Source organism: Eucyclogobius newberryi, unplaced genomic scaffold, assembly GCF_026437365.1.
Source record: "Eucyclogobius newberryi isolate DKJ021-1_F unplaced genomic scaffold, fEucNew1.0.hap1 SCAF_17, whole genome shotgun sequence".
NCBI classification, from domain to species: domain Eukaryota; kingdom Metazoa; phylum Chordata; class Actinopteri; order Gobiiformes; family Gobiidae; genus Eucyclogobius; species Eucyclogobius newberryi.
The window spans coordinates 10,601,571-10,625,828 of record NW_027315801.1 but is presented as its reverse complement, the minus strand read 5'-3'; the positions used below and the strand labels follow the sequence as shown (position 1 = coordinate 10,625,828).

Sequence of the window (24,258 nt, the reverse complement as noted above, 5' to 3'; positions counted from 1 at the left end):
TTCTCCATTGCGCTGACAGTGTTTGAATACATTATGGGCGAGCTGCTTGTAAATTCCTCCCTGTGCTATTGTGTTTCATTCACACTTCTGACGCTCACAATAGCATATTCATACGGTCAGGGTGTAAATATTTGTGCCCACTTGCACCTGCATATTTACAGCCACTGCTGCTTCAGTTTGTTTTCAGCAGAACCCTTCAAATTGCATGGTGGGAAATAGCTTTTTTATGAGAGGTTATGTGTGTATAATTATGGTTTAATTGCTAGCTGTGTAACGCGCTGTCATCTGTCACAGCCCAAAGACAGCAAATAATGCTTGTGCTGCTGTCACTTTGTCACCTAGACGCCGAGCCTGCCCTGAGCCGTGAAAACAGCAGTAAGCGATATGCGTCTTGAATTACTGATTAGTACTTATTATTAGGGCTGCTTTGAACAGGCAGTTTCCTTCCTTTTCTAGTTTACCTCCTGTCCTGCTCCCTTTGAATGTGTGTGCTTAAAACTAGACAATTCTTTGTCTAATACTCTGAGTGAGCTGAATGTGACTTAGTGGTCTGTGGCTGTGCTGTGTGGCAGGCCTGAATCATGGCTGACAGCAGCAACAGTTGTGTTGTGCTTAAGTTGGCGCGGGTTTGTCAGAGCCACTGCTCTGTGTGAGTGAGAAATGGACTGATCAGAGTGGAGAGAAAGCTGCCTGGGGGCTAATGTATTCACACCTCAGCTCTACAGTCACACAGGCAGCCCACCTGTCAATCCTGGGCCGCCCAGCAAAGTGTCATCTAACGGCTACAGGAAGCAGAGCAGCAAATGATCAGCCAATGTCCTGGAGCACTTGTGGTATTCATTAGTTTTGGGTGTAATCACCCCAGTCTTAGTCATGGGATTGTGGTGATGTTTATTTAGTCTGCTGTTTACTTTAAAAAAAAGTCCTAAAATATTTTTGGGTAACTTTGTATTCATTTTTCAGTATTTCTGCAGATGTTACAGTTGTATTTTACACAAAAACATGTTTTATTTTATGTGTGTATTGATTTAACAATTACTCACCATTGCTTTATGAAATCAAACTTTCTGAATATAGAGAAAAGTAATTGTCACAGACGGATAACATTTAATTTGACTTTTTTTGGAGTATGGATATGTTTGAAATTGTTTATTTTGGCTTCTAAAGTTGTCAAGATCATGATATTGTGACCTGAATATATTATCAATTACCCGCCCAATCTTGAAAACTCTAATGTAAGCAAAAAGAGAAGAAAATACAGAATTTGTGTCAAAAAGTATTTATTATATGCTAATTTATCCATGGAATTTTTGGTGATAAATTCTAGCCTGGTATTGAACTTTTCTCAGTCTTTGGCATCCCTTCCTAAAAATGACCCATCCATAATCTTTCTCCACTAAAAGAAAAATGTGTTTTTATTGATTGTCCCCCTATATTCTTTATATTCCCAAATAGCATGGTGCTAATATGTGTGCTGATAGTGGTTGTAGTAGACCGTTGTAATGCAATGTTAGCAGCGCTGTGGGAGTGGGGGAACTGTGTGTCCGTTGCCTGCCTGGAGTAATGGATGGCACCGCTATGGGAGTGGGAGGAGGAATACATCCGATTTTAGACAGCTGTAATGGATTAGAGTACAGCACAAAACAAGAACACCACCAAGTCTGCATTCACACACTCTCTGCCTCAGTTACATCGGACCCACATCACACTGGAGGCAGTGCAGCCCCTGGAGAAAGAGCCAAAAGTCATCCTCACGCTACAGCCAAGCATCACTGATTTGTTTCTGAGTATTGATGTAACTAAAATGAACTAGAATGAACGGAAAAATGATTCTGATATTGCCTATAGGTAGTACAAATGTCTTATAAGTTGAAAAATGTTTGAATGAAAATAACTCCAGGAAGGCAGTGCTCACAGTGGAACGTGAGATTTGACTCTTCTGTAACTATAAAAAAAAGTATGGTTTGATTCAAAAGTGACTCAAGTAAATGTAACTGAATATTACTCAAATCTCTCATAGAGGAGTAATAGAAAGTAGAAACTCAAGTATTTGTAGAAAGCACTCAAGAACTAGAATTGTCTGAACATCTTATATTTTTGAAATTAATGTCATTAGAAGGACAAAATAATGCACAGAATTTTGTATTTTTAAAGGATGAACCACACAAATGATTAAAGAACTAATTTTGGAAGAAGTGGTTCAAGAAAACAAACCATTTGATTTTGTCCCTTTACTCACAGTGGAACGAGTAAACACTTTAGCTCAAGTTCTGTTATACTGTTACATTACTTAAGTAGGAATAGTATTCGTAGTAGTCAAATGTATTCATAAAGCACATTTAAAACAACCACAGGTGATCAAAGTGCTGTACAGCCATTGTCTATGCAAGCCATTATAATAATAAACTAAAAAATCTGAAAAATACAATTCATTCTGAAGTGACTACTTCTTACTTCTGCTGATGTCTTAGTTAAGCAGTGTGTACTCCGTGTCTTAAGCTAGCTGTGTGTTTGCATGGCTCAATGTTTTCAGCTGTAATTAATCACCACGCTGTGATGGTGGCAAATGACTGTTTGCACACACTTCCTCTGTAGGCCCTGCTCTTTTTAACCAGGTTTTAGTTAAACAAGACAAGCCCAAACCACACTCCACACGACCTATTCATCACATGCTCCTCCAAGCTGTGTTCACCAAAGCCCTAATGGCCTCCTAACTGGTCCCTGCCTGTACTAACCCAACCACTTAAACACAACTACACAGCCTCGGAAATTAAAACCACATTCTAGCATGAAGCTGTTCCTGTTTTATGTTTTTATTCAAACCACTCATGCTGCATTCCTACAGACAGCAGTCCCGATGTCATTTCAGAGCAGGGGAGATGGACAGTTAAACGAGGCCGTGCTGACAGAGGAACACTGTCTGCAGCAACAGTTGACAGTAATGCCTCCCAAAAGTTGTGTAGGCTTCTCTGCTCCAACCTCACAAATACATGGGAAAGCGTGACAAGAGCTCTGCCACTTACCACTTATCAATAAATACACTTTTAATAGCCTTAATAAAGCATGTACAAAGATTTAATTCAAAATGAACAAATCGTTTTTTTAATAATTCACTACTTAATTAAGGGTTAGAGTATCAATTACATGGTTACAATTAGTAAAACCTTTATTAATACTGTATAAATGAAGGTCATAATAAAAAAGTAGTTACTAAGCCTGACTCAATCAATCAATCAATCAATCAATAACTTATTTGTCCTTTATAAATTGGACAAATAGACAAAAGTCATTGTTCAAGCTTTATTAAGACTATTAAAACTTTACAATAACTACTATTTTATCTACATCCTGTTTGTCTCCATGGAGCTGTTATCGCTTTGCCTGGAATGTTCCACAGTAGGGCATTAAACTTGTCTATCTTGCTTGTTTTTAATGACATGTGCTTTATTGTTAAAATACCAAGACTCTTCCTCTGTCTTAACATGGCAAAATATGCTGTTGTACAAACCTAAACATTTATTTTTTTTAGTTCAAACCCCTTAAACGATAACAAACCCTTTGGCCCCATTTTGGCTCAAGTGATGATTTTCCACATTCATAACTTTCTCTTCACCTGACATGAAAAATAACATGAAAATCAAGCGTAACCCTTTGACACCAGCAAACGACTGGCCCTTTCATAGATATAATAATCAGAATTCATAGACATTCCCAGCATCAGCGTGTCAAGTGCATCGCTGTGTCTGACATAAACATACTCTCCCGACTTTCTGACTGCAGATCCATTTTAATACACCATCAGCTATCTAATTTCCTTTGATTTTGCTGTGTAATAGATAAGATGGTTACATTTTCTCCTACATGCCTTGCCTGAGCGTCCGCTGCACTCATCGCTGGCTGTAATATTGTAAGACCAGGATAAACTAGTCTATATTCTGGCTGAGAGAGGGAGAGCCGCTGTAAACAACCGCAGACAGACACTGGCCTCTGGGTCGGGTCGGAGACAGGCCGGGTCCCTGGATCTCCCATCGAGGGACTGAAAGGATAAGTGAGCACTACTTTCTGAGTGCTGGTCGGCGGGATAAAAAAAGTGTGGCGTGATACCGCGAGGCGTTATCAGGGCTCTCCATGGTAACGAGCCCCTAGACATAGCATTATCTGTTTACGATAAGGATATTAATAACGCTGCGCTAAAGTTACATGCTTATGCGAGCTGGAAGGTGGAAGCACGTGAATCATCCTGTCAGGCTCCTCTCCACAGACCGGACACACAGCAGGAGGAGCGGAAAGGTAGTGGGACAGGGCTGGGTAAAGGGTACGGTGTTTTTTTTACCAGGAACAAGGAAAGAACCATCTGCCAGCCACTCGTGCACATGTGGGATGGATCCTAAGAGGGTCAGAGGTCACAGCTGCCCCAGTCTGCAGGGAGGTCTCAACCTGTACTGTCCCGCAAGACCAAAAGTATAATCTGGGCATAACTGTACCATAAGTAGTTCATCATCTTACATTTTGTCAATTATAAACTGCAATAATGAGCAATGCAAGAGGTTCGTAACAGAAATGTGTTTTTCCTTTTCAAAACTGGTGAACTAATGAGCCCCGCCTTTTTATTGTGGGATTGCACTGTAACAAGCTGCAGATTGTCAGTCTTAATTTTTCTAATTGTAACTAAGTAGAGGAATGTGGGCAGGGGACAGGCATTTTCTGAGCATTGGAGCTTCAGTTGCAGGACAATACAGGACTGCTCAAACATGCAGGAATCAATAAAATTACAACTTTGAGTAAAAGATAAATGTTGCATCAATGTTAAAAGGATTTTGCTTTTGGGAATTGAGAATGCGCTGACTATTAATCAGCGAAGGGAAAAGTTTCTCACAACAAAATACTGGGTTAGCGTGTACCTTTATCTGTTAAATATTACTGGGACACGGTGGTGACATGATTCTAAAGTTGCCTCCTTCTCTTTGTGTCCTCTGTTTGCAGTGTTTGTACGGCTGCTACGTCCACTCGTCCATCATCCCCACCTTCCACCGCAGGTGCTACTGGCTCCTCCAGGTAAGAACTGCTTTCCCTCTCACCTCCTCAGCCCAGCCGGGACCACTTGAACGGGCTGCATGATATCAGTTTCCATTTAACCGGAGCGTTTTCCTTCGACAACCTCTCACCTGCTGCAACCTCCTCTCTCCTCCGCTCTCTCTCCTCCGCTTCCATTTGGCTTATCTTCCTCCGTCATTCACTTTTCTGATGGCAATGTCCATACACGGGCGTCCGGCTCCAGGCCTATCTCAGGCTCCTAAAAGCTTTGCCATCGCCCCTGTCTAACAGCTGCGGTGATGGGCAGTAAAAGCATGATGGAGGAGCTTCCCTGTACAGTAGTGTGCTTACAGCGGCTCATCACGTCTGCGGGCCAGAGTGCCTGTAAATAGTGCTCCTTTGATCACCTGCCCATACATCTTATCATCTGTGTTGAGTATGACAGCTATTATTGTGCGAGGCGCCTGAAATGTGCGCGGCTCCACTTACACCATTGTAAACAACGCAGCTGAACAAATATAGTGGACCTTATGTAAACGGCATCAATCTGGGTCTTGTCATTAGCTTTTGACCTGATTTCACTCGTATTCGCAGATTAAAATGTCGAGTCACAATGTCCTCACCAGACAGATCCACTTGGAATCGAACAGCACTCCATTCATGTTTCCTGTTTGCAAAACAGACCGTTTGGGAAAAGACAATGGAAACAAAAGCTGGCCCCTCTAATGCTTAAAACAAAAATAATGAGTGTTCCCAGAGCAAACAAAATACTTTCAAAACAAGTCTTTATTCCTTTATCTGCCTCCATTTGCGTCTCACACAGGCAAGCTAAAAGCATGTTCCCCACTATGTTTCATGAATTCACTCACATTTATTCAATTAGTGCATTATAAATTAAAACACAAGCCATTTTGAGTTTTTGAATGTCATTATGGTTGTAAAAGAGGCACATTTTAGTAAAATTATTTTTGAGATGTTAGTTATCAGGCAGCATAAATAAACTTTATAATTTGATAACTTAGGTAAACAGACAAGATTTGTGTGAAGAATTAAAACAAAAATAAAACAATTAAAATAAATTCTGATTTAAAGGTCCCATAACATGCAAAATCGACTTTTCAGAGTTTTTAACCTTCTTACATTGCTATTTGTGCTTCATATATGTACCCAGAGTGTTTTTTTTTGATTGATTCCCGCAGTTTTTAGCTATATTACAGACTATCTCCTTTCCTCTAATCTCCAAACTGACGGTGGGGCAAGACCGCGTCATAAGGGCAAGCATGTGTCACCATCCCCCCTCCCCCTCCCCCCTCTCCACCCCCTGACCGCCTCCCGCCCCCTTCCCCCCGGCTCCGCGCTGCTCCAGACTCGCGTGTCTCCCTACAAGCCCATTCTGCTTCGATTTACGACGAAACACGGCTCAAAGAGGCCCAAAACTTCATCAATGATATCGCACTCTTTACTATTATCACAAGTTTTATGTGGCAGCAACCGGGAAAATAAACGGAGAGAAGTTCTATCCGATACCGAAAAACCAGGAAATAAGAGCGCGATGGACATAAGACTTTTATATATATTTATATATATATATATATATATATATCTATAGATATATCTGTTCTGCGCACGCTGTAGAATAAACACGAGTTTTATTTAGTCTCAAAGTAGACTCTTCTCACTCACTGGCGCGGGGCGGCGCACGGCGGAGCTGACAGCTGTGGGGCACACACGGAGACTACGTCACGGGTGGGCGGGGCACACACACGCTCTCTGAGACTACGTCACGGGTTGGGCGGGGGAGCCAGATCGCTCTTCACAAGGGTGGGGGCGAATATCAAACCAAGACGTCTGCATTTCCGGGTTGGTGAGGGGGTCCAAGGTCTGGGTGATATTTCTTAACTATTATGTTAAGGGTGTTGCACAACCCTTATTATTATCAATTATACACTTAGGATAGACTACCAAACGTGGAAAAAAAGCATGTTATGGCACCTTTAATGGAAAGTTTTCTCAGGGTTTTTTGTTGTTGCTTTATTTACACTAGTATTTAATAAGTAGTTGTGAGTCTGGGAAATTAGTAGAGATTTTATTTTTGATTGTGAAAAACCTTAATTTGCCTGACCGAAATCCATTTGCTCTGATGCATCGCCATATTGCGAATAGATTCACATTGTAATTTGAATCACTTTCTTCAGTCTTCCTCCTCTTTAGCCTTGTTGAATGTCACGCTTTAAATGGGATCACATGACTACTCTAATGCACACGACTTCCAGGATACACTGAATAACTCTCACGTTCTCTCCCTGGCTCAGATTACCTCCGTCTCTGGCGCCTCGGCCATCTTTTATTTTGAATTTCCCAACCTGCGCACTCAGATTTACATCTCACTTCAGTCACTTTATTGCAGCCCATACAAACTATAACCACAGTGACACCAGAGGTAACAAATAACAGCCCTGAGCACCTGCCATCGAGTAAACTTTTGTGTCTGCGAGCCATTTCAGACATAAAGCTCAAACTCCTGTCCTGATTTCTCCTCTCTCGCCTCTCCCCGTGCCCCCTCCTCCCCCTCCCTCTGTCTGTGTACCATTGGCTGTGTCCATATAAGATTTGCAGGCAGTAGTCTGTCAACAGCGGAGCAGCAAGGAGACTAGGGCTCCCAAAGCGGCACCCGGGAAAGGTCACCAGTGAGTGAAAAATGTAAATATTCACCCATCCAGCGGCCACAGTGGCGGAGAGACAGGGATGAAAATAACTCCTATTACACAGCACTGACAAGGAGGGAACGCAGAGGACATCCAGGAGGAGAGAGGCAGCCCGGGAATGAAAGGCAGAGTGAGATGGACACAACTTTTAGAAAGTTCAACCCTAAAGAAAAAAAAAAGAAAAATACTGAGGGGAACGCAAGATAGATGGGTGGAGAAAGATGGATTCTTAGATTTGAAGTAACATAAAAAAAAGTTTTCATAAGGAGAAAAGGACAGTGTGTCTGTGTGTGACAATGCACAAAAGAAAGTTGGACAGTGAGCTTGGTGAAGGTGTTTTAAGAGCGAGGGGCCTGAGCCGGAGGGAGTGTGCCTCTTTATCCAGCTCTTATCCAGTCTGATTGAGTCAAAGCTCTGGTAATGAGACGGGACCAGGACTTGTGGATTGGGAGTGCGGGTGGAAAGGGGACTCTCTCTCTCTCTCTCTCTCTCTCTCTCTCGCTCTCGCTCTCGCGCTCGCTCTCGCTCTCGCTCTCGCTCTCGCTCTCGCTCTCGCTCTCGCTCTCTCTCTCTCTCTCGCTCTCAATTTCCTCCACCTCGCCACATCATCACTTTCTCTCTGTGGCATTAGAGCACTTTCCAATGTCCAGCCCATTCTCACAATTGGCCCGGACTAAAGGGAAGTAGTTATCAGGGCTTCCAAATAATGAATTCACATAAGGATCGACTCAAACGAAACAAACTTAACTGACTTTATCTTTCAGATTGCTGCGTTTTAAACATCCAAGCGTTTTAACAACAGTGAGAACAGTTACATATTATTGAATAAACTAATATAGGGTTCTCAAAATAATCAATATTAGAATGGACAAAATTGATACTCTAAACTCAATAGTTTAGATTAGTTTTGATCTATATCTGTATTTAAGATGAAGCCATTATTATTTTGTGTTGAGAATGACTTCTATTTTTCTAACTGTGGTGTCAATGGTACAGAATGTCTAGCCATTTTAGTATTGAAATATTGAAGAAATAAATTAATTCAAAAGTGTTTTTTCCTTCTTCACATTAATTGATCTTAATAATCCATTCAATTAAAAAAAATATATTTTCTAAACAAAATAAAAATGTCAATCAATATTGATTTCATGATTATAATCTGTGCGGGGAGAAAAAGCCCTATTTTAAATTCCAACGTCCAGACCCAAACCACATGAACCAGAGGATTGACGGTGGACTTCTCGATTAAATAATAATTAAAAAAATTATAATCAAGTACCATTACATTTTGTAGAGGTCTAAACTACAGGGTAAGCATCTAAAATGTGTGCCCCAAAATTTTTATACAGCCAATATTATTGGGGCCCCTTTTTGAACATGAAAATTGTGATTTTTGATTCAATTATGAGTGATATGTCCGTTGTATGTGTCTAAAAAGTTATGATTTAGAATAGTCTCCATTTGAATCAAGTTATTGGTGGTTTAAGTGAGTTAAATGAATCATCCTGGCCGACACTCATTGACACAAAGCACAAGGTCTGTCCTGGTAGCTCTGATTGATTCCATCGCTCCATGTCCTCTCCTTTTGTTTAGTGCTAATCGAATGTAATTCCTGGGCTCGTGCCTCTCCATCAAATCACATGACAGAGTTTTGCAGCCGGCCGGCGGAGGGTACAGAGGTGGGGGTAATTATGATATTAATACGAGAGCAGGTCTGAGGGGAAACTTCATTTGTCCCGCTGCCTGCCACTAACTCAGAGAGGGGTCAATAGCCCTGTACTCGGCTCCTCCGCTACTTAAAAGGGGCGGAGAATGGGCGAGATAATGAAATGACTACTAAGGCGGGAGGGAATGCTGACAAGCTTGTTTCTTCGCGGCTATCACATCTCCTCCTCACACCTTCCCTCCTCGACTTCGGCTCGACTCTCCTGTCTGCCCCGAATAAATTATTAATATCGCCATTCACCGCACTTACATTTTTCTTATTACATTAGTCCTTCAGATTGTAATGTCTTTGGAAGCTTTTGAATTAGGTTTATGTGGGGAAATGAGTTGTCACTGTTGTCGGTGTGACGGTTCCAGACACTATCAGACAAGTTTCCAATAATTTTAATTTATGGTTTCTTAATTGAACGGGCAGAGTGATAAGTATGTGATTAAAGTGCACCCTGAGTGCAGAAGGGACTGTGGAGCTGTCTGAGGTGCTGAAATGTACTTTAGCCGCTCATTGCATCTCAATGTTCTGTTTCCGGTTCTAGTTCAAAGGACACTCTCTGTCAAAGAATACTATTTGAATTTAATAAACTTATATTTTAATGCATTATGAATTATTAACTTGACAATTTCCAATGTTACATTTAGTGAGACTGAGCTTAGTTAATGTTCTATAAAGTGAAAGAAAGAACAAAAGTATTTTCACATTCTGAAGCAGTAAACATTGATTCATTTACACACATTTAAAAATAAAATAAAACGTAAACTAAATATTTTTATTTGTAGAGCACAATTCGTACACAAGACAATTCAAAGTGCTTCATACAACAGGGAAAAAATGCACTAAAATCATGTTTCATTTGTAAAATATACTGTATGATAAATATTTCTTATATTCTACAAATAGACACTCATGGACACTTCAAAACAATATCCCACTGGCACACACTGGAGATTACACAGTGTTGTTTTAATTCCTTCCTCTGTAGCTGTGTTGATGTATTGGAAACCACCCAGAGCCTTTTTCAAACTCCCCTGCCATTCACCTGTTATAACAAACCTACAATCTCCCAAGATCAATACGGCAGGTCAATGCTGTCAGCAGATCTTGCGCCAGACCAAACACATGTATTCATCCCCAGTACAAGGCAGAACAGAGCCCTCTCTCTCTCCCTATTGCACCTAATTGAAAAAGAAAAGTTGAGGAGGAACTTTGTAAAGCGCCGATCCGTCATATAGGTCGGCCGCGCTCGCAGGATACAGCATCTACAGCGCTAACCTGGAGCGAACATGCCCGCAGGCCGAAGACCGACAGATGGATTCTTTATATCTCGCCCAGTCCTCTATTCATTCGGATCAGTTTAGTTCCCTGTGTGTTTGAGCGCTGGGAGACAGGTGCCGGGGCTGTGAGGAAGGCCCAGGTGAAGCGCGGTGATGGAGTGGAGCTGTCAGGAGCGCATCCACATCAGAAACACCAGACCAGACAATGCACACGGGCTACATAATGAATATTTCACAGGGATAAATCATGAATGAGCACGGGCACTGTTCTGTTGATTTCACTCGCGCAGAGAGAGGCTATAGAGGCGAGAAAAACCCAGCGCCCGCCGCCTTTTTGACTAGCTGTCTACAACCTCGGGGCAAACGGAGCCACAAGAAATATAATTGCCTTTAGCTATGCAGGCTGTTGTTTGTATCAAATGGAAATGCACCTTTGCAAAGTGTAACATCAGTATTGCAGTGTAAATTAGACTCCTCTGGTTTGACATTATGGTTCAGCAGGTTGTGTTTGTGTGATGTCATAACAGTCTGAAGGTCCTGTGCATGGTTGAATTTGCAGTCCAAACGTTGGTATGATTTATGGTTAATATGTTTGGATATTTACTGGCTCAGTGTACACAAAACAACAATGAATTAACTAATTAGATCAGGTAGAATTATGTTTCCACACTAGTGACAAAAGGCTGCCGTATCACAGTGTGATTATAAAGTAAGGTAGTGTTTTAGAAAATAAAATAGCCAACAGGATATGTAGAAATCCCACAAATGTTTTACTTTTGTGACATCTCTCCTGATTTATTATAAATTAGTCAGAGCTGGGTAGAAACCAAAAATGTTACTTCAAAATATTACACAAGTTGAAGTATAAAGTGGTAAGAAAATAAGCAAGAGCATAAGTAAGAGTAAAAAAGTGCAGCTTAAATTACAAATCAAATGAGAGTAAGTGTAAAAGTACAGTCTGGATGTAATTTCTTATTTATAATTTGAAGTTACTATAATTTGACAAAATGACAAAACCTTGAATAATTCACAAAATCTGGTATTGTCAAAGGATAGACCAAAACATTTGAAAAACCAAATAATATCTTAAGAGTAAAAGTATGCAATCCGAAAATGACTCCATGAAGAACAATTTATTTAAAAAGTTACTTAAAGGTGGAATGGACGATTTTTTTCAGCATTTTTTTTATCATATTTCCTCGTGGCGTGGATAAATCATTAGTCCTGCCACGTATCAATCATAAAACGCACCTACCGCTCACCTGCAGCCGCGTGCGGTTCGTCCCCACGTTTCCGCGTGCCTAAGCGCATGGATCTATCATAATATAGTTCCCTCAGTGTACGGGGCAAAATGAAGACGGAGAAAGACAGTTCGAGCTGACGCAGAAGTGGACAGAAATCTACGGGAGACGGGAGATGCGATGCGCTCCGTTGCGCTAATAAACAAACGCACGTGTGTGTTGTATCAGTCCGCACGGGGGAGTGCGCATGCGCACTTCCGCCTGCGTTCTCAAATCGCCGAAAAATCGTCCATTGCGCCTTTAAGTAAATAACATACACAGCTCTGAACTTAATACAACTTTTTATTGATATCGTTCCATTACCCCTTAATGGTGCACTATACTCTCTTGTCTCCATGGGGATGGTGTTGCTTTGTCTGGAATGTTACACAGTATGGGATGTTGGCCACTTAGCTTAGTTGTGTCTGTTGGGCTTTAGTTGAATCCATTGGATTTACCCGTCTATATTACGAGTTCACCAGGGGAGGTTTGATTTTCTGTGTGGGATCAGACATACAATGAGCTTGAACACTTACATCGAGAACATGTCTGAGAAACTGGACAAGGACAAGAACAATGCCACTGAGAACCAGGCTAGCCATGCTACACCTAAACTAGCCGCGCTGCAGTGAAGGAGACCAGGAACGGGATAGACCCAGTCATTATGGTGGCTCTACCGGGGATAACTGATGAGATTACAAAGGCAGTAGACGCAAAGATGGATGCGGTCCTGGAGGAAATGTGTGATTTAAAATCCAAGACTAACGCACTGGACAGCTAAGCCACAGCAGCCGAAAATGAAATCTCTGATTTGAGAGACATGGCTCCTACCCTGCAAGCCAAAGTGGCTGGTTTGACTAACCAGGTACACATCCTGACTGAGCAAGTGATAATTGCAGAGGTAATCTGCGGATTGTCTGTCTTCAGAGGAGACTGAAGGGAAAGGTGTGGTCAAGTTTATGGAGGCTTGCATCCCCAAATATCTAAAACTTCTAACAAAAGCTGTGAAAATAAAGCATGCACATCACTCCCGGGCTTCCAAGACAGCCCAGAATTGTTCAGTGTCCAAGACATAAACAGCATGTCATCTAGACGTCAAGCAAACACGCCCCACATCTCTTTTGTCCAATTTGGAATTGGAGACATTTTGTGGGACTTTTCTTTTAATTTAAATGTGCCATGATTGTGTTTCTTTTGTTGTCTAGTTGATGTATGATGTAGTTTTACAGATAGAGAACAGTAGACACTGCAGTAGAGAACTGTGCAACGTTCTAAGCAAAGTAATAACAGCAAAGAATGTGGTGAGCCATCCATTATTAAGTTACATTGCGCATCTTTAACTATCCACATTTGAATGTTTTGCTGCAGATTCTACCATTAAATTGGTACCTGTCCTCTTCCTTTTGAAAGGCTTTATACTGTTATGACATAACCTGAACATAACCCGCTGCACAGAGGCGCTGCAGACAGCAGCAGCAGCAGCAGCAGAGAGAGAGGGTGTGTCTGTCAGCATGTGTCTGGGCTCTGTGCCGCTCTCAGGGCCATCAGGAGAACAGCTGCTTCACCAGTGTGTCGGGAGCCAGCCGTGTCTCTGTGGTTTACCCCATCCACCCGCTCCATCACTCCTGCTGCTCCTGTGTTTGCAGTCGCAAAAGCTCAAATCTGTGTATGGTTACCGCGGTCAAGTATTTTATGATTTTGTTCGCCTCTGCTGATCATAACAAGTGCATTATGCGGAGTATCTGAAACCTTCTTTTCTCCATTGTGTTGCCAAAGAATTTACACAGTATGACAATAAATGTATCTATTTCCATGGAGAAGGTGACGCCGCCAAGTCAAGTTACAGGTGAGATCTGCGGACAGGCAAGCCCCGGTCACCGTAAAAATGCTGTTGTAGTTTTTGATCTATAAAACTGTACCATAAAGAATCAAAGGAAAATCAATGTCTAATGCCATACTGTGGAACATTTCAAGCAACTCAATAACATCTATGGAGACAATGCACCTTTTAAGCAAGTTATTATTAGAATGTGTTGGAAAATGGATCTGAATTTGTTTATTACTGGTGCAAATTCTTTACACTTAATGGGTCATTTCAAGATTGATTTGATTTTATAACATTCCGAGATGGGGCCAAAAGGCAGGTCACTAAATGGAGCCTTTCCCGCTGATTCAAATGGAAAGAGGTGCATATTTATCCGTCCATCAATATTGTAAGGAGAAAAGCAGTTGATAAGTGTTTTTATCATCTTCCACAGTCCTCTTAAAATGTATGCACTTTGAACTCTAGTATTTTTAGTGAAAACATATTGCAATTTTCCGTGGGGGCCCCTGACCTCTGCATAAATTGAAGGTTACTTTGGAGCCTAATTAATATCCCCTGCTGGACTGCTCTTTTACCTCAGATGGAAGGAGTGAGACGTTCTTTTCATTCTTATCCTCCTCTTACTCTAAACCTCTCCCCTCATATTGAAAGAACTGTCAAGATCAGACCATTATGAAAAAAACATGTTTACTGAAGCTAAAGGAAATGGTAAGTTAATATGAAAGCAGATAAATAATTTAGCTAAATGTATTGTCAATAAAAAAAATCATAAATATGAATTGAATGCGCTCAGATGCTGCTCAAGTTGCTCACGCATTTAACACAGTTTTCATCCAATCAGTGCAGGCTCTTGCGTCAGATGAGACTGAATTTGTATGCAATAATCAAACAAACAAACAAGAAATAATTTATCATCAGTCAAGTTAAATCAACAGCTGCACAAAAGGCTATTTCAGACCGGTATAACAGAGGTGGGAATAAGTCACAAGAAAGACACCGGTCACAAGAAAGACTCAAGTCCAAGTCACTTAGTCGCGACGGTCAAGTAAGTCAAGTTGAGTCATTGCTCTTTGTCAAGTCAAGTCACCGTTTTTAGTACAAGTCCCCTCAAGTCATCATTCATGCCAGTGTTGCCTTATCTTCCTCAAATCTTTATGTTCAGCATTTGACTTATAATGGCAAAGAAACAAGAAAAAACAATCAGATCTTAGTGAATCCATTATCCACTGTAGTAGTTTTGATCCTGGCACCATCACGTCAAACACTCTCAATTTTGTAAATGCGTAAACAATACAAGTAACAGTAATAATCAATATGCTAAGCCAAACTTATTATCTGTGTATATTTAATTCAACTGGAGGGATTTGGTCCAAAAACTGCTTTTCTGTTTTAGTGCATTTTACATCGTTAACGTGGTATTATCTATGGCCTTGTATTTAAATGTTGCACAGTTTATTGTTACTCAGACTTTACGGCTTCAAAAGAGTTAGGTTTTTGCTGTTTTTATAAGCCAATGTTCTCCAATGTAAATGAAATCTTTAAAAATAAGAATATGCTAGAACTATGTAACTGTTAATCAAAATGTAATTATTGAAGTCTGAATACAACATAAAATAAGTTTCCATGCGGTTAGTGCCCCCTGAGTTTGCTTGTAAATGAGGCCCCTGGACGTTACAGAGAAGTGTGGTCTAACGTGGCCCCTAAACATCACAGGCTTCACAGACACGTATAAAGACGTTTGGGCTCATGTTTTGTCTCAGTTTAGAGGACAGTAGCCTTTGCTCATTTGCTGAAATCATGCTGAGAGTCAGAATATGCAGCGTGCATTAGTGGTAAACGTTTTGATGACGCTGAATGAAAATTATTTTTTTCAATGAGCTAAAAATAACCAGAAAAATGTGACTATGAGGTTTATCAACATAAAATAAAAAAGCAGACAAAATCCTGGCTCCTGCAACAGCGACAGTGTGACCATGTGTAAAGTGTGTGTGTGTGTGTGTGTGTGTGTGAGTGAGGAGAGTGACAGAAGAAGTATTTATTCCTTTTTTAAATTTATGTTAAACTCATTCAACACAGCATTTAGTGAAATCTGATTGTTAAAAGCCCTTCTAGTGACATGGCTATAAACACCGTAATACCTGTATCAGATTATTGTGAAATCTATGTTGGTTGTATCGGCCGCTACCAAATTAATAATAAATAAATATTATTCTCCCTCTCTTCAACCTCTTTTCCTCTTCTTCCTGGCAGACATATCGGTTCCTTGTGCCGGGCGACCTTTTCTCCAGGCCCATCGCCGAGCCCACCAGCACGGCCAATTATCACAAATCCCCCGCTGCATTTGTCTTGCCATTTTCACTCCGCGGCCAAAGGGAAGGAAGCGTGTACGCGCGGCAATAGACCGGAGGCAGCCTCTTAAACAGCCCTCACCTATAGAATAGCCCAGAATAACGGGCTCCAAAACAGGTATATTCAGCACCTAAATAATTCAGTTATCCCGAAAGGTTAAGGCGCTGCCCGATCACTAAAATTGACATTCATCTTGCTTTCGAGTTTGCGTGGGCCTTTTGCAGAAGAAGCGATGCCATGCGTGTTTACATTTTCCCGACTGCTCTAGATATCTTTGTGATTTATATTTAAGATGAAAGCAGCTACAATCTTTGCCAGCTTAAAAAAAAATGACAATCTTGTTTTGATATTTCCATCTTTGAACAATTTTTTTTCAGCAAGCGTTTGTGCTTTTCACAGTTTACTATTCTCCAGTGTCCGTGGCCCTGTTTAATTCCTGTCTGCGTGGTAGGACTAGATCAATAGCCAACATGTTTTTCGCTGTGCCAATCCTAGCGGTATCCACCCACGTCAGAGCGTTCATTGTCAGCGTGAAACAGGCACAGGCTCGGTGGTGGTTGTGGTGGCAGCGTCTCCCAGCCTCCCAGAGAACACTGGTCACAGCTAATGACCAGAACTGTCCGATTTGTACAGGCCTGATTACTCCTCTGAGCCCCAATTAGGCGTGGACGAGTCCTGACATACCGACATGATCACTTGGACATGTCACGGAGAGGAAGATGAGACGGAGAAGGAGAGGAAAAGAGGTAAAAGATGGAGAGACAAGAGCTACTGACCGTTAAAGACAGAGGAGGAATGCTAATGAGCTAAAGGCCAGGTGCCGACATGTAATTCAATCGTTCTCAAGCTTTTTTTTATTCAAATGTGTATTAATTTGTTTTCCTTACCAAGCAAAATGGAACAAGACAAAACAAAACAATAAAAAACAAAAATAATGAGGAGTACATTTATATAAAGCACATTTACATAGTTTAACAGTTGCAGTCACCCTTACAAATAAAATACATTTATATTTTCAGTGTATGTAAGCTTCTTCTACCATGATCTACCAATCTACCATGTGCATGTCCAGTATTTATCACTCGGAAAAGTTACTTGTCTCCAGCAGACATGGCCCGGCCCTGAATACTCTAGTACCGGTACTTCCAATACTTCCTTCCATATTGGAAAGACCAAAGGACAGTCCCATAGAGCAACTATCAAAGTACCTTTGGCGTTTTGACAATCTGGTAATTTAATTTTATAAATCCTTGATAAAATAATACATATTGAGACTTTTATTTGTGTTATTTTAAACCCTTGGACACTTATACTTAAATCTACATTCTAAACAGACTCTATATGATACAATGTGAAGACTATAATACTACGTTTCTTTAATTTAGAAAGAAAGTCAAATTTGATCAAAGACTGCCCTGTGGCGCCCTAACCCAGTGGCATTGAAGAACGTGTCACATGCAGAGGATGAATTTTCCTCACAATAAAGTGTAGTTTAACCTTAACGTTTGACTTGAAGAATAGTCTACCTCCGACAAGGCATTAGCTCTGGAAATTACAAGACTTTACTTATTTAAACCCAGATCTTCCAGAGTGAAACTGTCAATTCAGTGAGTGGCAGTGATAACTCTGGACTGGGATCCAAGGGCACCAAAATCATGTTTTTTTAACTTCTCTGACCCCTTGTGGTTGGAGTTAGTATATTGTGCTGATATTGAGTAAGGATTATCCTAAGAGGTGTGCTAGATTAACTAATGTCTTCTCAAATCTAATCATTTATATCTAATCAAGCGTCCTTGCTTCTTCTGGAGATGTGTTGGTGGAAACTTAATTTGCTTGATAGGAGGTAATCATGTTTATCTATTTATCTTTCAAATTAAAACGAGCGAGACACAAAATAGTACATTTATATTAGTTTGATGTTTGGAATAAGAGCTGCATAATTTAAGATTATATGATGATAAAAATGTAGATAAGGGACCAATTTGATAATGAAGATGTGCTCCTGTTTTTCTTTTTTTCTTTTTTGTGCAGAAGTGAACAGGGAAACATGAAGTCAGGGTCCTCGTTTATTGAATTCTCACATTTGGACAAGGTCACCAAACACCATCTTTGTCCTCACACAAAAGTTGTTTACCCATGAAACATTTTAATTATGCTTCAAAACACCTGCCTCATATTTTCGTATTCATCTTCCGCCGCATGCTCTGACCTACACTACACCACTAGGCTACATTCCAACCACGTTTTAATTTGGAGTCTGCTACTGCGCCACGCCAGGACTGTTGCGCCTTCTCTCCTAGTTTTTGAGAGAGAATCTTGTGCTTTTTTCTCTTTTGGGGGGAGTCACTCTGGGTCGCTCGCAGCAGGGGGCAGAGGGAGAGTAACTACAAGGACACGTACAGCCTTCAGAGCGGCGCCACACTTCTTTTAGTCTTCCTGTTTTGATCTGGATGGGCATCATATTGAACACACACATTCTGTCTATCACTGCTGGGCAATCCAAGACGTTACACCAGCTCACCCAGGCCAACCTCAGAAGACACTGTGAGGGAGGGAAGACGAAGGAGAGGAGGAAGAAAAGGCGAAGGGACTGGAGGATTAGTGGTACCGTTACTACAAGATACATGATGATTAATACAGGTACCAGAAGAATATTGATCAAGTACCAAAAAAGCAGTTATTCTGGTGTAAGATCACTGCCCTATATTTGTTTCTATGGAGATGTTATTACATTGGAATATCCCACATTATGGTGTTTATTTTTTTTATTGGTCTAAATTACATTGCGGAACATTGAACCCAAATCTCCACAAATCTGACCTGTAACTCGGACTGGGGAAGAACTGGGTTTCAGGACAATATTTTTTGTCTGCAGCTGTGATGAGCATATACAAAACAGAATAAAGAGGTTCATGAATCCCATTAAATACTAAATTATTTTTGTTTTTCATCATCTTTTTGTGATCACGCCAGTAACTCCTGGAGTCAAAACTTCACTTAAAGAGCTTATAGATACCAAAGTATTTTTCTTTTGCTGACAGAATTGTTTTTTGAGCATCGGTAGTACTTAACTTTTTAATGGCGTCTAGCACTGGAAACGAAGGGTCAGAGAGATGGTCTGAAGCAGCAGATTGGCAGAAGTGTCAGAAAAGAGAATGTGAAGGCCGAGGAGGATGAGACAGAGAAGCGGAGGCGTTGGGAGGAGGAGTGGCGTGAGTGTCGGGCTGGAGGATTAGAAGATTAGAGGAAGGAGATGATATCATTTGCTGGAGATGAGTGGGAGCAAACGAGCAGTGCAAATCACCTGACGTTAACGAGCTGCCTCGTAAATTACTGCAGCGATGGAAGCTCCCAGCTCCGACCGAGCCGTAATCTGAGCCGCACATTATACCTCTCTTTACATTATTTACAGCCGCAGGTAATACGCATGGACCCAGCGTTTGCGAACCTGCTCATTGGCACAAAGCGTGAAAGGGAGAGAGTTTAAGGCCTCTTCTAATGTTTTTGTTGTAGTGGTGATGGCTGTCAGAGCCGGTGTGGCCAGGCAGAGCTCACTGATTCTAAAAGAGGAGGCTGCGTTCACACTTGGCCTGGTTTGGTCCTGGTTTGGTCCTGGTTTGGTCCTTGAGTGGTCCTGTTTTGGTCCTGTTTTGGTCCTGGTTTGGTCCTGGAGTGGTCCTGGTTTGGTCCTGGTTTGGTCCTGGAGTGGTCCTGGAGTGGTCCTGGTTTGGTCCTGGTTTGGTCCTGGTTTGGTGCTGGTTTGGTGCTGGATTGGTGCTGGTTTGGTCCTGGTTTGGTCCTGGATTGGTCCTGGTTTGGTCCTGGATTGGTGCTGGTTTGGTCCTGGTTTAGTCCTGGATTGGTCCTGGTTTGGTGCTGGTTTGGTCCTGGATTGGTCCTGGTTTGGTTCCGTTCTAGTCCTGGTTTACTTAACAGTCTAGTTCAAGTTTAGTCCCAACTGTGTCAAGTGACAAGTGACTCGGGTTATGTTATATAACACAATGGTTGTATCTAACAGGACCCAATTTTTAGTTAATTTCAAATACAAATATTTCTTTAATTACACCAATTAGGAAAACTAATTTATTCTCATTTTTATTTTACATGCCTTGAAGCTTATAATTTGATCAAAATTATCTTAGTTGTTCAAGGATCAAATTGAGTCTCACTTTTTGTTTTCTAAGGATTTTCTGGCCCGTAGGCTTTATTAGACAGCACAGCCGAGCCTGAAATGCGGATGAGAGAGAAGGAAGGACATGCAGGAACTGTCTGAGCCGGGATTCAAACTCACAACCCTGCGGCCGCCTGCACAATGGAGCATGGCATAAGAGCTGCCGTCTTAACCCGTCAACCACCAGGCCGCTGAGTCCCACATCCACACGTTTATGTTTTAATTATTTCAATTAAAATGTAAATTCTTGAGAGTCTTTCCTTGTACCAGGATAGAGCTGAATTGATTCTTGAACCCAAAATCCCCAAGCATTAGTTACAAACTACAGTGCATTGTTCAAAGTGTATTTGCCGGATAAACTGTGAAGGCTTTTTCGCTGCAAGCTAATATTTTAGTGCTGCACCTGACGTCCCAGTAGTTTTTACAATGTTTATTATGCCCTGTAATAAAGAGGGGGAAAGCACTGCAGGAATAGGAAATCATTAAATTATATTAAACTGTTGATTTGTGACGAAAATGTGCGTTTCTTTTTCTTTTCTTTTTTTCAGCTTTTTTGTTGCCTCGTTGGTGTGCTAAACTTTTCAAAATCGTTCGGACAAATACAGTGGGGATTGCGTGCTTGCGTTCGGCTGAAATGAACTTTAGTGTGTTGCTCTGAGACGACAGGAGCAGCCAGACAGACAGGGGCGGCGATCTGAACACGAGCCCGGCTGAGAGCTGCAGGTGGGGGAATATACATGTCTGTTTGAGACAGGAGCCAGACAGTGGCAGAATGACTTTCACTGGCCACATTCTAAATATTACATGACTTCCTGATGGCAGTGTGCTGTCTGACCTAGTATTAACCTGTCCGGATAAATCAAGCCTGTACCCGCCGCGCTGCTTCTCCCTAAAGCCCTGTACCCCTCCTCATCCTTTCCCTCCCTCCTCCTCTTCACCCCGCTTCCCCCCCTCTCCTCTCTTCCATCCTCCTCATAATCCCCCCTTTCCTCAAACCATTCTTCTCTCCATCTGCTCGCCTCTCCTTTTCCTCATTCCTTGCATTTTTACTTCTCCTCTCCCTCACTCCTTACTTTCCTCCCTCTTCTCACTTCTCCTCGTCCTTCCCCGCCTCCTCCTAACCTTTTCTCTTCCTCCAATCTCTTCCCCACCCCTCCTTACATCTCCTGTATCGTCCTTATCCTGCTTTACTCCATTCTTCTTCCTTTCTCTCCCTTCCTCTCTTCTCTCCTTCCCCCCTCTGCATCCTTGCTCTCCCTCCTCCTCTCTTCCTCCTGCCTCCTTGCTCTCCCTCCTCCTCTCTTCCTCCTGCCTCCTTGCTCTCCTTCCTCCTCTCTTCCTCCTGCCTCCTTGCTCTCCCTCCACCTCTCTCCCTCCTCCTCCTCTCTTCCTGCCTCCTTGCTCTTCCTCCCCTCCCCCCTATTGTCATCTCTCTTGTCCCTTCCTTATCCCCCCTCTTCCCTCACCCTGTCTCACCCTCTTCCTGACCTGTCATCACCTCTTCTCCTCCTCCCCTTCTGCAATCCTTCCTCCCTCCTTTTGCTCACCTCATTTCTCGTCTTCCTCTTACCTTTCCCACCCCTCCTGCTCAAACTTCTTTCCCCTCTCAACCCATATCACCTCTCCTCTTCCTTCTGTCCCCCCTCCTCTTCCTCTCTCCCTAGTGTGACCCTGCTCCAGTCCCGCCTTTTTCCTATGCCTCACTCGCTCCTCGTGCCTCCCCCACTCCGTCATGGGGCCGGGTCTTTGTGTGGTTTTACTCCATAGCCTTCTGCCAAGGCCCTTAACGTCATATGCAGCCTGGCAGGTGACAAATAGTTTTTTAATTGCTTGCACCAGGAAAATCATTAGTCTCTTCCCTTTCCTTGGTGGGACTGGGCGGGACGTGCGCGCAATAATAATAGTCCTGATTCCCACCTTGCACATGCTATTTTTAGCCCAGGCCCTATCCCATGTATGTCTGAAAGGGTTCTAGTGAACAGAGGTGGGCCAAATATGATCTAAATATAATGTTGAAGATGATGTTGGGAAGATATGAAAAGTTGGGATCCAATAATGGCTGGGTACTTTTTTGGGGAACTACTACATGCACTTTATTTTCAGTAGCGGTACCTGAAGAGAACCGGACATTTCAGTCAATGATCAAAAAATTCTATTAAACACTTTTTCTGCCAAATCATTAATTTCGGCCCTGGAAACAATCGATTGTACACTCCAACAAACTACTAGACATCCAAACTCATCAGAAGGAATTATTTATATTTTTTCGATACCAGTTTTTGGTACTTTTATAACATATGTAATATTTTTGGCATACCAGCAGCATCTCAGCTCTTTTTTTCCATTAACGTACTTGTACCTGCCTCGTACCAGCCATGCCTCGTACCAGCCATGAAAATCATAAAGCTGCATAAAAAGCTGAATTAAAATAAAATAATAATAACAAACTTGTGCAGTGTTAATTAGGTTCTAAGATTAACTTGTGTTTGTGTGTGACTTGAACCTTAACAAAGTATTTTCAAGTTCTTTTAACACATTTCTGATTGCACAATTGTCATTATCGGTATCAGAACATTCCAAAAAACTATTGAGCTATACTTTTGTTGCTGCTGCCCACCTCTAACTGCAAATGCCTTTTGGAAGAGCTCAGGGCAAAATGTTCCAGTGGTGGTTTTCCGGCTTGTGAGTAAAGTGTGTTTGTCATCCTAGTTTTTCCATTACCTTTTGCCCCGGCTGGTACGTGTGTGTGCGTGCACGCGTTTGTGTATGTTAGAATGTCTGGCGAGCCTCTAACCCGGCCTTTTGTGCTGTAGTGCATTACCGTAGCAATCCACCGACACAGCAGCGGGCCAGATGAAGCCGTCCAGTTTATGGAGCAACCTGCAAACTCCAGCTGCTTTTGGTTGGGATTGTGCTTAGTGCTGAGATATAGTATTGATTTTCTCTCCTCGGTGCCCTTGCCATCCCTGTGTAGATATGCAGCGGCGCACGGCATCCATTCACCGCGATGGAGCAGAGCCAGCGGGGAGGGGGGGGAGGATGTTTATGTGCCGATACTGACCCCATTTGTTCACATGGAAAAGGCATGGACACGGCCAGACGGCGGAGGGGAATTGAGTTTGTGAGGCTCAGATTGCAAGATGAAGGCCAAATTTGATTTCAGTTATACAAGCGTTTGTTATTATACGTCTGGGCGTCTGAGGGTGTTCTTGTGTCTGCTGCCCCCAAATGGCTGGATTACAAGTGCGGCTGTGTGAGGATCAAAGCCATGTCCTGTAGAAGCACGTGCACATGCAGGCGGTGTATGGCAATGGAGCAGTATTAGGGCCTCACTATGTACTACAGATGTATATATGCCTGCTTTGTAAAGTTCTGCAAGTCTCAGCAGCAAGTTAAGAAAGTATCTCAAGAGCTTTACTTCCCAACACAGGAGTGAAGTTTGTTCATCTATACAGCGTTCTAACTTTGTTACGATAAACTTTCCTTGTCTGTAAATATGGCAAGAGGTGTCATAGTTTTAGCTTCAAGTAGATCAAATGTAGTTAAATAAATGTTTATTCATGCAGCTTTAACCATCGGACTATTTATTAATGAGCTGAAAAAAATGATTGTCAACTTAACAGTTTTTCAATATAATAGTTACAGCACTATTGCTAATACCGGCAAGTATATATTTATTAGATCTATAGAATTAATCAAATATTTTACAACTTCATTATGTAACTGGAGTTGTTATTTTATCTTTGCCCTTCATTTTTGTGCAGTAGCTTAAAGAATTAATTTGAACTAAAATTTCAAAACCTTTTTCTTCTTTTTTTTACATTGTGCTAAATCCGTATCATGGTCATTGTGCGAGTCACTTGAGTGAAAAGCCCTGGCAGAGCTGCAGCAGTTTAAGGC

General features: G+C 41.8%; 1 protein-coding gene across 10 annotated transcripts in view; it reads left to right on the top strand.

The window, feature by feature from the left end:
• camta1a (calmodulin binding transcription activator 1a) overlaps positions 1–24,258 on the top strand; it is a 306,786-nt gene that overhangs the window by 230,757 nt on the left and 51,771 nt on the right. For all 10 annotated transcript variants that reach the window (XM_072449082.1, XM_072449077.1, XM_072449079.1 and 7 more), the window contains one exon: positions 4,984–5,055. In XM_072449082.1, the coding sequence (XP_072305183.1) occupies positions 4,984–5,055 (72 nt within the window). The remainder of the gene's footprint in view (positions 1–4,983; positions 5,056–24,258) is intronic.